The sequence below is a fragment of the Mizuhopecten yessoensis genome, unplaced genomic scaffold, assembly GCF_002113885.1.
Source record: "Mizuhopecten yessoensis strain PY_sf001 unplaced genomic scaffold, ASM211388v2 scaffold2671, whole genome shotgun sequence".
Taxonomy (NCBI): domain Eukaryota; kingdom Metazoa; phylum Mollusca; class Bivalvia; order Pectinida; family Pectinidae; genus Mizuhopecten; species Mizuhopecten yessoensis.
The window spans coordinates 68,191-82,900 of NW_018404662.1; the positions used below are offsets into that span (position 1 = coordinate 68,191).

The 14,710-nt window shown below is 37.1% G+C and overlaps 2 protein-coding genes across 2 annotated transcripts in view; both read right to left on the bottom strand.

Moving 5' to 3' along the window:
- The window catches only part of LOC110446262 (protein angel homolog 2-like), a 28,156-nt gene extending 16,555 nt beyond the window's left edge, over positions 1-11,601 (bottom strand). The window contains exon 1 of the mRNA XM_021491311.1: positions 11,530-11,601. The gene's annotated coding sequence lies outside the window, so the exon portion shown is untranslated. The remainder of the gene's footprint in view (positions 1-11,529) is intronic.
- LOC110446264 lies at positions 949-3,200 on the bottom strand. The gene is made up of 2 exons (XM_021491313.1): positions 3,002-3,200; positions 949-2,262 (listed from the first exon to the last, which is right to left on the bottom strand). The coding sequence occupies exon 2, from the start codon at positions 2,223-2,225 to the stop codon at positions 1,278-1,280; it is 948 nt and encodes a 315-aa protein (XP_021346988.1). The 5' UTR covers positions 2,226-2,262; positions 3,002-3,200; the 3' UTR covers positions 949-1,277.
- Positions 11,602-14,710: the final 3,109 nt, after the last annotated feature.

The following is a 14,710-nucleotide window of genomic DNA, read 5'->3' on the forward strand; positions in this document are numbered from 1 at the left end:
TTTTTTTTAAATAATGTTTTAAAAAGAACACCTTTATTTGGTGATTTTGTAATCAAAATAGAGATTTAGATATTTAAATTTCATATAAATGAAACTTAATATCACTCCCTCTCTCTATATATGAAATTAAATAACTAAGCTTAGTAGTTTAATGTTAGTTATTTAGGATGGTTATTACTTTTTTGTTACTCTAGGACTCTAAACTTTATTTATTAGGCTAACCTCTCATTCATTTATCGTTTAAGGTCTGTGGTAGGCCTATGGGTTTACGTCTTATCGTCATTTCGACACAAGTTGTCATGATTTTAGTAACCAATATTGTTACACCGCTAAAGTGACATATCATTTACCTTCGTATCTAAGTCCGTGGTATGACGCAGGATTCAGGTTACGCTGGCCGTTGCGAGTCTGTGTAGTTTGCCAATTAATACGCTGCCAACCATTGCATTTCTGTCGTGAATCCACGCAACATGTTTGCCTTTTAACGTCTGTCCAAATTTTTCTACATGACAATTCCAATGATAGTCGCAGTAACTAACATTCGCGATAAATTCTAATAAGCCTACCGGAATCACCTCAACCTCCGCCGCCATTTTGACCTCTGGGGCATGCGCAATACATCGGTAAACGGAACCATCCATTGTGACAAGAGGGATAAGAGGAAATCTTTTGTACTTAGGTGCGAAGGTACATAATGTAAACAGATTACTACATAATGACAAAAGACGTATTTTTGCGTTAAGTACTTTTAGTACTTAAGTGCAAAAGATTTGCACTTAGTACTTAAGTGCAAAAGATTTGCACTTAAGTGAAAAAGTTTTTGCCATTATGTGATTTTTTGCCATTTAATGTCCAGTTTTTTTCACTTAAGTGTTAATCTTTTGCACTTAAGTGCAAAAGTTTTTGTGCAAAAGTTTTTGCACTTAAGTAGTTTATGTATTTTATCCTAAAACGGCCGTCCATAACAAACCAGTTTCTTTTTTCTTTTTCCTTTTCTTTTTCAAACGTTATTTTTCTAAAATAAGTGATGTGTAGTGTCCCGGATGTGTGATTGTCGGACCATATTTGTAGTGTAGAATAGAGGAATGGCTTTCATTTTAACCTGTTTATTATCTGTAGAAATGTATTACACGACAGTTTTAAAGTAAGAAAACAAAATATCTATCCAAATTTGAACCTCTATCACAACAACACTGTCAGCACTATATTGATTTGGTCATTTCATGTTACACCCTAATGAAATAAATATGCAACTTTTAGAAGAGTAAACAATAGTATCACGAGCACGTACTCCCTTTTTTGTCGACACAACTGTAAAAGAGCATAACTAGTTTATTCATCACAAATTGAAATCCTGGAACATACAATTTTAATTTCATCATGAGCTTGTAAGTCATAATCCTGAGCTCATTTGGGATGGACTGTCTTTTTCTGTCCTGACCAATGATGTCAAACACAAAGTTTATCACTGCTTCTGGGGTATAAACACTCACTAAGTGTAGTCTATTTAAACCATCTGTGAAAGCCTTGGCCATCAAATCAAAATCCTTTGGAGGATTTCTTAAAGCCGGTATTAAAACTCTATCCTCAATTTGCTTGCAAATAGTAAATGTTGGATGGTAGCCATGGAAGCAGATGTTGTTCTGGTCAGTTATCCCAAGTTGACTTCCAATGAATCTCCAGAGATAAACATAATCATCTAAATCTTTGACAGCGTGATGAATAGCAAAACTTTGTGGGTGTAACACAATAGCTCCTACAAAACCACTTTGTACCAATGACATGTCATACTGAGAGAAGACCACCTTCTCATCAGGTTGTTGTTTTGTCATGGCCTCCGCCACAGCATTATGCATATTTCTAACCTGATCAAGAGATTTTCTCCCGGGAGAATCTTTTTCCAAAAAGTCACTCAGGTGCCATCTTATGACATGTATTAAGGTGTGTATATAGCGATCAAGAGATTTCTTGGGTGTATCTGATACTTTTGTAAATACCAATGGATCCAGCAGATTGGAAATACTCAATCCACATGCCAGGGAACATAACATTGCAAATACACAGCTGGATATGTTATTCAGGAAAAATAACTGTCCTCTCTTTAATTTTTCTATGTCAGCACAACGTGTTGGATGGTCACATGCAGGCACACTAAATTGTCCACAAGAGGGAGTATGGGCTCCTTTCAATAGTGCATCCAAGTCTCTGGAATCACCTCTGTCCATGACTGATTGGTAAATCTTCAACAATACTGTCAAGTTTCTGTGAAATGAATGTGATCCAATGATGAGTGATACACTACCATGTTAAGTTGTTAACAGTGATGTTATCAGTAATCTTCCAATAAAGAAACATTGGTACAAAAACAACCCAGCAGAAACAATGTCAGATCTTTCATTTGTTTGTAAATTTGTAGTACTTTTGACTTTGTCCAATATTAGTTTTGATGAATTTATTTAAATAAAAAGTCTGTAACAGTCAAGTTTTTTAGCCTTTGTTACGGCACGATTTCTCACCCAGAAACAATTTCTCTACCAGGTGAGACATAATGCTAAAAGTGCTGCGGTCGCATCACGATTTCTCACCCTAGCACGATTTCTTACTCAGGTGAGAAATTGTGCAAAACATATGGGCATAGGTGACACATTTTCTCATCCAGCACAATTTCTCGCCCCAACTCTCAATTGAGTAGTAGTTCAAGGTACAACACGCCTACTATCACGGATCTAAGTCTGTGCTAATATTTATAATGATTTATCTCTCAATCTATTTATTCATATACTATTATATAATTTATTGCTTTTTAACGCAAGTCGATCTAAACCCCTAAAACATATAAAAATTACATTTTATAACGACTTGTTTCCATGCTATGACTATTGGACTAAATTTTCAAGGTTTTGTCCATATAAATAAATGCATTTTTGGTCTTTATAGCATATACAAGTGTTTTTGTTATATAATGTTGTTTGAAACCTTTAACATGTAAGATCACAGTTACCTTAAAAGTAATTAAGTCAAGTGTTCCGCAACCGTTCAAGGTATCTGCTGGTCAAATATTAAGACTGCTTGGCACAGGTGGTAGAAAGACTACTGACGTATGATACCACTGCATAGCATTACAGACACTTCGAGGCAGGTGAGTAAAAATATTTGATATACAACAAAATAAAGTAACTTGAAACTAAATAAAAAGACCACAACAGGATCCGAGAAGAGACATAAACAGACCAGTGTTAAAAAATTACTGAGACTGTGATAAGTGTTGCGGAAAGTTAAACACATTTTACATCATATTATGTAATACCTGTCGTACTGTCTGTCACCTTGTTGAAGGTCACCAGCTTTCTAAAATCAAGTGAATATGTTTTAAATTATTTATGCACTGGAATGCTTTAGCTGCAAATGAGATGCAAACAAGTCCGATACTCTTTGTTATGATAAAGTGAACCTTATTTTTTAATCATACCATATGTATTTTGTTCACAAAGCTTCAGTGAGGCGACAAACCGGTAGACATTTACGGTGGCCCGTTAGCGCTATAATATAACAATAGGCCCAAGAGGACCTGTATCGCTCACCTGAATATTTAAGCAGTCATAGCAAAATATCCCATTAAATATTATATTGCACTAAAAATATTTCCCTCGCAAACTTTGTTGGCAACATCTGTTGAAACTACCACCAAAATAAGATTCTATGCTTTTTTATTCTTCTTCAGAAGTTGCTTGACATATTTTTTCCTGTGACCTTGTAAGTAGGTCAATGTCATTTTCCTTCTCAAATTGGTTAGCTCTATTCCAAAACGTAGGTTGAGGTCTTTTTGATTCGCAAACTTTGGTGAGCTCTATCCCAGGAAGTCACCAGCCAAATATTATAATTGTATGCCTTTTAATTCTTCAGAAGAAGTAGTTTGAACCGTTTGACATATTTGAACACTGTGACCTTGAAAGTAAGTCAAGGTCATTTTCTTTCGCGAACTTTGTTTGGCTCTTTCCCAGGAAATAACCAGCCAAATATTAAGGTTCTATACCTTCCAGTTCTTCAGAAGAAGTTGTTCTAAGCGTTAGACATATCTGACTCCTGTGACCTTGAAAGTAGGTCAAGCTCATTTTCATTCTCAAACTTTGTTGGGCTCTTTCCCAGGAAGCTACAAGCCAAATATTTAGGTTCTATAACTTTCAGTTCTTCAGAAGAAGTCGTTTTAAGCATTAGACATATCAGACTCCTGTGACCTTGAAAGTAGGTCAAGGTCATTTTCGTTTTTAAACTTTGTCGGGCTCTATCCCAGGAAGCCACCAGCCAAATATAAAGATTCTATACCTTTCAGTTCTTCAGAAGAAGTCGTTTGCAGCATTTGACATATTTGACCCCTGTGACCTTGAAAGTAGGTCAAACTAATTTTCATTCTCAAACTTTGTTGGGCTCTATCCCAGGAAGCCATCAGCCAAATATAAAGATTCTATACCTTTCAGATCTTCAGAAGAAGTCGTTTGAAGTGTTTGACACATTTGACCCCTGTGACCTTGAAAGTCGGTCAAGGTCATTTTCATTCTCAAACTTTGTTGGGCTCCATCCCAGGAGGCCATCAGCCAAATATGAAGATTCTATGCCTTTTAATTATTCAGAAGAAGTCGTTTGAAGTTTTTGACATATTTGACCCCTGTGACCCTGAAAGTAGGTCAATGTCATTTTAGTTCTCAAACTTTGTCGGGCTCCTATAAACAAAGCTTTCAGCTAAATATCATGACTCTAGGCCTGTCCGTTCTTCAGAAGAAGTTGTTTAAAGAAAAGTTGACGGACGAGGACAGACGGACGACGGACGCCGCACCATGACATAAGCTCACTTGCCCTTCGGGCAGGTGAGCTAAAAATGATTTATTAATGACTGTAACTGATTTATCTGGAAACTAGGCCGCCAATTGCTTATCGCACGTAAGTTTATAAATCTACAATTTATTCATTTACTTTTGAAATACGCTACAGAAGTCTGTAAATTCTTCACAGATTCAATTAGACTATGAAAAAAAATACTGTTCCCGATTCATACGATGCACATGCCGTACTTTCTTAAACACATTCAAACGCAATCCAGTTCACCTAAATTGATTCGTTACGATACTTCAACACAGATTCTGACATCATCAGTATCGTACGAGAATCTACATGTCATCAAGCCAACAACAGCTGGTCACTGTAAGTCAGTTATTCCTCTGAATTCAGTGTCCTTAAACTGTTGCTCGGTGCTCGAATGCCCCGTGGTATAATGAAAATCTCCGCGCAGAAAAACAGAATCGTAGAAAAGCAGAGAGACAGTGGCAAAGGACAAAATTAACTGTTCACCAACAGATTTATAGGGAACTGCAATGTCGGCTAGTTGGTTCACTTCTCATTCAGTCACAGAAGGCTTATTATTTCGAAAGAATTGAAGAATGTGGTAAGGACCATAGACAGCTTTTTATACTCACCAAAAACGTAATGGGTCAGAAAGGTGAAATTATCCTACCAAGCTGTAATTCTGAAAAAGACTTGTCAAACAAGTTCAGTGATTACTTTCTGAATAAAATCAGCTCGATCAGGAAAAATATATCGGAAGTGAACTCTACTGCTGACAATGATATCTCTGTCATGACTGCTGACATTAAATTTGATGGGGAACCATTGACAAAGCTCTCACCAACAACCCAGGACGAGTTGCGCAATATCATCATGACCTCGCAATCTAAGTCCCATGAGCTTGATCCACTGCCTACAGACCTATTAAATCAATGTCTTGAAGCACTGCTTCCCTTGATTACCTCAAACATGAACAATTAAATCAATGGCTGAGTCAAAGGTTCCATTGTGTTTCAAGAAGGCACATGTTAGACCATTGTTGAAGAAGCCTGGAATGGACAAGGAGGAGTTGAAGAACTACCACCCAGTATCAAATTTGCCTTTTCTGTCTAAAATCTTGGAGAAGGTTGTGTCCCAACGTTAAGAGAATCTCCATGCAAACATCTCCATGACAACCTGCAATTGGCCTACCGCATGAGACACAACTGAGACGGCCCTCCTATGTGTACATAACGACATAGCTTCTGCATTGGATAACAAGTGCAGAGCAGTGCTTGTCATGCTAGATTTGTCAGCTGCATTAGACGTCATCGACCATGGCATACTTTATAAATGTCTGGAATACTCTTATGGAGTGACTGTTACCGCACTATGCTGGATAGTCTTATCTGATTGAACGACGACAGTGTGTTGTCATCGAATCTACCACCTCACATGACAAAGTACTAGATTTCGGGGTTCTTCAAGGGTCGATGTTAGGACCACGAAAATATTGCCTCTCGTACTGTGACACTGGAAATTGTCTTTTCAACAAAGTGTCAGCAAACAATGGCTCTCCAGCTCAAGGTCGGTGCCAGAACTATTGAGACTGTCATAGCTATGCTATAGCGAATTTACATGGTCATCAAACCACAGGACAGTTGGGATACAATTACAGAAAATCTGAAAGCTTGTCTGACAGATATCAGTACCTGGATGAACGCCAACATGCTAAAGCCTAATCAAGAAAAGACAGGACTAATCGTCTTTTCCCCAAAGTGTCAGCAAACAATGGCACTCCAGCTCAAGGTCGGTGCCATATTGAGACTGTCCCAGCTGTAAGATACCTAGGGGTATACTTTGATAGTTTACTTAACATGGAGAAACAAGTGAACGCTATTGCCAAATCCTGTTACTACCAGATCAGGAACATCAGCTGTATCCGGCAGTTTATAACTGCAGATGCATGCAATATTTTGGTGCATTCACTTGTTACCTCTCAAATGGATTATGGTAACGCCCTGCTCTGTGGTATATCTGACAAACCAACTAGTCATCTGCAGAGGGTCCAGAACACTGCAGCACGGCTGGTTACTCGTACTCGAAAGAGAGAGTACATCACACCTGTGCTGTATTCATTGCACTGGTTACCGGAATGATACAGGTTGCAGTACAAAATTTTGGTGTACACATACAAGGCACTGAATGGAACAACTCCCCAGTACCTACAGGAGCTTCCTTGTTACCCTGTATCAGCCGTCACGATCACTGTGGTCGAAGTCAGAATCATTGTTGTGTGTCCCAAAATCTCGTACTGTGACCTATGGAAACCGGTGCTTTGGGAGGGTTTCGCAACGTTGTGGAATAGCTTACCATCTGCTATTAGAAAGTCAAATACCCTGGCCAAATTCAAGAAAGACATCAAAACTCACCTCTTCAAGTCTGTATTTTAGGCTCTTTGCAAAGATGTCATGTAAATACCACCCTTTATATATTCATTTATGTGCACATTGAGATGATTATCTGCTTGCTTAATGTATAAAAGTGATTGTAAGCCTTTGTTTTTTGTTTCACAATTATAACTAATGATATAATATACCTTTCTTTGGCCAAAGGAACAAAGGAAACAAATTTTTACACAACTTACTAAAGCAGATGTGAAATCATTGCTCTGGAAGTGTACATACATTTCCTTTTTTATTATAAAGTATAACAATATCTACTCGTAACAAGAACCGTTACACCATAAGGTGCCGAAACTAACCCAGTAGTCGCAAGTGATGCATCAATAAATGATCGCAATGCCATAATACTAGGGTTGTCATACCGGTCTTATTTTTGTAACCGGTTACTCTTCTACCGATCGAGTAATTATAACTGGTTAATCGGTCAATTTGGTAGTCAAATAATAAACAGCAACATACACCACAAACATACATGTATATATTAATTAGCATGATAGTGTACTCGTGTATTTCAAGATTAACACAAGAAATAGTTGCACGTAACCTCAGTAATTATATGTCATGGACAACGAATGTCGGAATGCAGTAAGACGGGATTCAATTACAGTTATTTATACTCACAATGATATGCGGTAATATTATTCTTAAGAACAAAATTTGCTTGACAAACGTTTTAAGACATGCTAGCTCATTCAAGTGTGTACTCTTCAGATTATCTTTACATCTGGCATGTAAAGGTGCGTTCTATCTCAGAAAGTTGATATTTCACAACTTTGTATTCTGGCTTCCTTTCAAAATATGTTCAGATTTTTTATGGTGTTGGCGACATCTCTTTGTCAGTATTTAAATTAGTATACAAAATTAATGCTAACATGTAATCCCTGTACACTGTTTTTATTACAAAACTATCCAATTTTGGTTGCATCTATACAATTTGATGCAGATAGTTTGTAGGTCTAAGCCAGGGAAACATGGGGCTCCCAAAAGGGGTAAGTAAATGTCCGACTTTTCGGTTAAGGATTTTGGTGGTCTTTCGCCGGAGTAACCGGTTAACCGGCTAACCGTTACATTTTGTCAAATAAAAAAATCAATGCAGATTGCAGTAGTGTTCGTAGTGACACTGCACACTTTTACATAGGGATATTGGACAATACATAAATTTCGACTAATCAGAAGCCAGTCTGCAGCAGCCATTTTTGCGGAAGATGTTGGCCTTTTTTCCCCCATCTTCAAGAACACAATTAAGATATTTAATAAACAACTTTTATTGTGGTCCATAAATCAGAACAGAAATTGTTATAGCCTGAAATGACTCAGCAAATGATAGGCCATGATTTAAATCTGTTCGGAAACTTAACATCGAATATCATTAGTGACTACATGTATTATATGTAACTGCAGTACACCTCTATTACTATGATACTTGTATCCCTCTGTACAACCATGCATGCTTATACATTAAATCTGTGTATGTTACCATATCTTTGTATACCATTGTAATATTATGTTGAGATAAAATGAAACAAAAGGCCCAGAAGGCCTGTATCGCTCACATGGATAATTAAGCAACCATGGGAAATTATTCTTATTACAAACAATCCCTCCAATGGTACAGATGAAAAAGTATTTTAAAGAATTAAACATCAAATTCCCCTATTGAGCCCCACAACTCTGCACAAAAAGGGCCACACCCATCATTTATACAAAATTAAGACCCCTTTGCCCAAGGATACTCCAGGTCAAATTCGGATAAAATCCCTCAAATGGTACATAAGGAGAAGGATTTTAAAGATTTAAACCTCAATTTCTCTTTTGAGCCCTGCCCCCCCCCCCCCCCCCCCCCCCTTTGTACCCAAAGGGGCCACACCAACCGTTTATACAAGATCGAGTCCTTTTTGCCTAAGGATGCTCCAAACCAAATTAGGATAAAACCCCCTTATCCCTACGATAGAAACAGGGTTTTAGAGATTTTACCTCTATTTCCTCTATTGGGGACCGCCCCTTTCCATCCAGGGGGTCCAAACCCACCATTTTAACAACATTGAGTCCCCTTGGCCCAAGGATGCTCCAGACCAAATTGGGAGGAAATCCCTAAATCCCTGTGGTAGGAGAAGGATTTTAAAGGTTTACCTCTATTTCCCCTATAGGGCCCCACCCCTCTGCCCCCAGGTGGCCACACCCAATGTTTATACAAAATTGAGTGCCCTTAGCCCAAGGATGCTCCAGACCAAATTGGGACAAAATCCCTAAATCCCTGTGGTAGAAGAAGAATTTTAAAGGTTTATACCTCTATTTCCCCTATAGGGCCCCACCCCTCTGCCCCCAAGGGGCCACACCCAACGTTTATACAAAATTGAGTGCCCTTAGACCAAGGGTGCTCCAGACCAAATTGGGACAAAATCCCTAAATCCCTGTGGTAGAAGAAGAATTTTAAAGGTTTATACCTCTATGTCCCCTATAGGGCCCCACCCCTCTGCCCCCAAGGGGCCACACCCAACGATTATACAAAATTGATTCCCCTTGGCCCAAGGATGCTCCAGACTACATACATGTAAGGATAGGATTTTAAAGGTTTTACCTCTATTGGCCCTATTGTCCCCCGCCCCTTTGCCCCCAGGGAGTCCAAACCGACCATTTATGAAAAAAGTTTTTTCCTCTTTTTCTCCTATTGGGCCCCGCTTCTCTGCCCCCATGGGGGCCACACCCACTGTTTATACAAAATTGAGTCCCCTTGGCCTAAGGATGCTCCAGGCCAAATTTAGTCCAAATATACTGGGTCGTTCAGGACTAGTGGCATTTTAAAGGAAAAGTTGACGGACGGACGACGGACACTGGGGTATGACATAAGCTCACTTTGGTCCTTCAGACTGGGTGAGCTATAAATTGAAGTTCGAACAAGTTTGAAGTTTGAAAAAGTTTGAAGTTTGCACAGTAGTTTCTAAATAAACAAGGTTAAATAACCACAATCCCCCAAAATCAAAATCAGTGTTCGTACTGGTGGAAACGGGCAATATGCCTACTCCTAACACAATTTCTCACCTGTCCGAGAAATCGTGCAGAGGTGAGAAATCACGTTGCGAACTCAGAAATTTTAGCGGGATTTTCACCTGGGTGAGAAATTGTGTCAGTGTAAGAAATCGTGCCGTAACACCCCTTAGTCCACTATTCCCAACACATAACCAAAATTAAAAGAGTGGTAAAGATACCACTCACTTGAGATGTACATGTTGTTGGTGTTCAGCACCTCTGGTATCAGTATGTAAATGTTTGGTCAAGACGAATGGTACAAGCTGAACCCACTCTGACTTTAACTTCTGTTCATAACATATCATGGGATAAATTAATATCATAGACTCAAAAATATATTTTAAAGCATTGAACACACCCCTATTATATCATTATCACTAATTAAAAGTAAACTGTTTCATACAAATTACAATTAACTACCCAGAGTTTTGATTCCTTTATTTTTACCAGAGACATATATATGATATAATATATATATATATTATATACATGTAGGTCTACATGTCTCTGTGCGTACACTGTAACATCACAGGAGTCAAAAATTCTGTCAAAATCAATACAGTACCAGGTAATAGCAATAATACAAAAAATGCCTTTTCTATATTGCTTAATATTTCTTGTTTTGTGTGTTACTGCTATTATGCAATCAGTGTACATGTGGTGTTGCAGATTACTGACCAGAATTATAAAATTTTGACAGAATTTCGGACTCCTGTCACGGTAGCATGCAAGCAGGCACCCTCCAACTCACTCTTAGGTGGCACAGGTGCTGGACAAACTAATATAATATGATGTGTATACTGTATATATACTGTACATGTATATGGGTGTTAAATATCATATTATTATGTTATTGTGTCCAGCACCTGTGCTCCAGCCATAATAATAATGCCAATGACCAGCTCAATATTAATATGTTGCTGAATTTCTAGTGAGCATGTCCCAGGGTTATATTGAATCATTGAAAAGTTAGTTTGCCAGAACTCCTTGGCTGCCATAACACCTAACACTGTACATTATTGTCCAAATGATATAACGTTATCTCTGCCTGGATTGGAAGGTTTAGGTTAGTTTTGGTTACCTTAATAAGTTAATAGTTTTAAACATGTAACATGATACAGTAATCAGTATGCACAGTGGTTCGTTGAAAATTATACTGTAAATTAATGCAAAAAAATATATTGTGTAAATTTATCAACTGTACTACATATTATATATTCACCTTCAAATTCTATCTTTGGATAGGTTTTCTCTTAGCCGGTCTGGGCTGTACTTGTGGAGTCCGGCAAACGGCAGCTGTGAAAAACTAGCTTTGCACACAAACAGTTTCGTATTTTTCTACCGCAAGTGTAATTAACACCAATATAAAATATTATCAATAAGTTAAGTTGATATATTTAAATATTAATTATCATATTAACGCATATATTTTAAAAGATTGGTATTAGGAAGCACACATTACTATATACTAAAATGGCTCGAATAATCCCGAGTTATAAACTTTTCCGAACGAAACTCTAGTGTTCCGAAGAGCCATTGGGAACTTATAGAAATGTCTGTGAAGTTGCTGGGTTTGATTATTCAAATGACCTTTGGTTTTTGTTGGCCAAAAAGTAAAAGGGTCAGAAATAGTTCTTATTGGTGAAATCACTGTCATTTGTTAATCTGTTGCACGTCATTTTCAACATGAATGAGACAAATGAAAGTAGTTTGCTGAGGATTTATATGGTGAGGGTCCCGTAGTGCAACTGTAATGATGCCAAACTCGGTAAGAGCGCAGAATTATTGTCATAATCAGTCACCACATATTCAAATATAAAGTGAGATTTTAAAATTCATCTTGATTTATGTTATTTTTCGTACACAGCCTCGTTGAAGGATTCTAGTTTGGTTTGATTTGGGGGGGGTATTTGTTTTTGTTTTATATTATTAATGAGGAAGTCTTGGTTTACATGTGTCCACCTGGGGTATGCCGTTTATTCCAAGTTTCTGGTTAATAATTTTACAGCAATTTTGAGGTAAAGATTCAAAATTTATCATTCACATCACTTGTTGTAAGCAAATTTTATTGATTTCTGCTGATTATCCTGTGTTATAAATTCATGGTTTAAAGTTTGTGCTCATGTATTTTGTGAGTTAACAGGTAAAGTATATGTACAACTGTTCAGTGTTCCTCCAAACCAATCAAATTAGTTAACCTCCCCTCACCCACCCCAAGTAAGTTGGTTTAGATTGTGTTCCAATTTTTCAAAGACTCTCATATGTTAATTTAGACCTGGTGGTAAAGAATCTTGCAAACTACAAGATATAATCAAATCTTAAATACATGAAGAGTATTTGTAATGAAATACAATTTACTATACCCAGAACATTAACTGCTTATTTTTACATTTGATCTAACTTGACCTCTCTAGGTTAATTTTAAGTCGAAGAAAAAATTCACAATACAATATATTTTACAGGCAATTTTTTATCAAGAATATTTATACTATATATATGTATGTGTACATATCACTATAGCAAGGCTATTTCATTAGATTAAATTAATCTCATCTTTATTTATGAAAAGTTTCTGGCACTAGATCATAAACTAGGGAACTATAATTTCAAAAATGAACCACGTCTTATATTTCAGTTCCTTTTCCAAATTAATTTTATCACACAGGGGAGCATATGGTAACTGGACTTTTCCCCCAAAGATTGAAGCAGTTTCCAAGAGAAATATTGAGTATACTGATACATGAGCAATATACTTTACTCCACTTGTTCCAGTCTACTCAGCTGTAAATGAGTATGTGGTTGGGTAGTGCTAGAAATGTAGAATGCTAGCTGTGAGTGCCGAAATGGCAGCACCGGCTGTATGCTCCCCAGGGAGTTGAGAAAGATATTGACTGGTTGCAAATATATACAATGGAAGATATTATATATAATTAATCAGCATCACTTACATGTACATGCCAGAATTCTTGGAGACCAATCAGCGGGTTTTACAATCATTTTAAGGGAATTGAGGTGAAAATAAGGGAGATTTTATTTGCGGCGTTTTTCACGGCAAAAAGACTATTTTACTCAGCTAAATTAATGAAATAAAGCACAAAATCTTTAAGTAAGGAACTTTGTTTTGACTTTGGCAGGGTTTTTTGGTATATATTGAGTATGATATTATATACATTTAATAGCACAAAGTTAACAAAACAAAATACCACATAGTTAAGAAATACTAAAGCAGAAAAATAAGGATAATAGTTGTCTATGTTCATTTACATTTGAACTTCTTGAAAATGTAACAGAATATTGAAACATGCAGAAATAATCAGCTGTGAAAGTAAAGAAAACTGTGTTCAGTATTTGAACTTTTAAATTACATATCTCAGCATTCAGAACAAAGACTTCCATCTTCTTCATGACATGCCCCTTATATATTTACTGGTCGTTCTCTTTACTTTGATGCCATCACAGTATATATATATTTTGCTGCACACTTAATAAGCATGTCCCTGTAACCCCCATCCAATTATAGGTAAGTAGGGGAATTATTATTGGAAGCCAATATCAACACATCCAACTAATATAGCACATTAAAACAAGGGCCCCATGGGCTTAACAGGTCACCTGAGTTGTAATACAATTGTTATTTGTTGTTATGATATGACAAAAACAAATATCACATGTATAGCAGGGAATTTTGTCCCTCCCCAATACTGAAAAATCTCATTTCCATAAACTATAGCAAAATTTACCCCCTCCCTAGGGTAAATGGGTGACAATTGATAAAAAACTTATATATCAGATATACACCTCATACACCTTCTATAAATCAGGTATACACCTTTAATTCAACATAAAGTAAACACCTTTGGGTCACTTCCATATATCAGGTATACTCCTCCAATACATCAGGTATATACACCTCCAGATGATCAGGTATATATACCTCCCATACATCAGGAACATGTATACACCTCTGATATATCAGGTATATACCTAAACATCAGGTATACATCTCCTATATATCAGGTATTTACCTCCCATATACATCCGGTATTTACATCAGGTAAAAACCTTATACATCACCTATACCTCAGGTATACACCTCCCATACATCAGGTATACACCTCCCATACATCAGGGCATTTTAGGTCCCTATTCTCTGTAGGGAAGTTATTATTATACTTCATCTATATAAGAGTTGTCTTGTTGGTTGTTTAGATTACCTCTTACCATACAAGAAGTATGAGCTTGGGGATCTCAACAATTTCCATGCTATGACCCAGGGAGGAAGTCCTCAGGGATATGGATTGGGCTCCATAAAGGACTTGATAGCATGAGTGTTATTTTCTCTTCATGCCCAGCAACATATGAAAGGGATCTGAACTGATTTCATGTTAAGACCTGGGGAATAA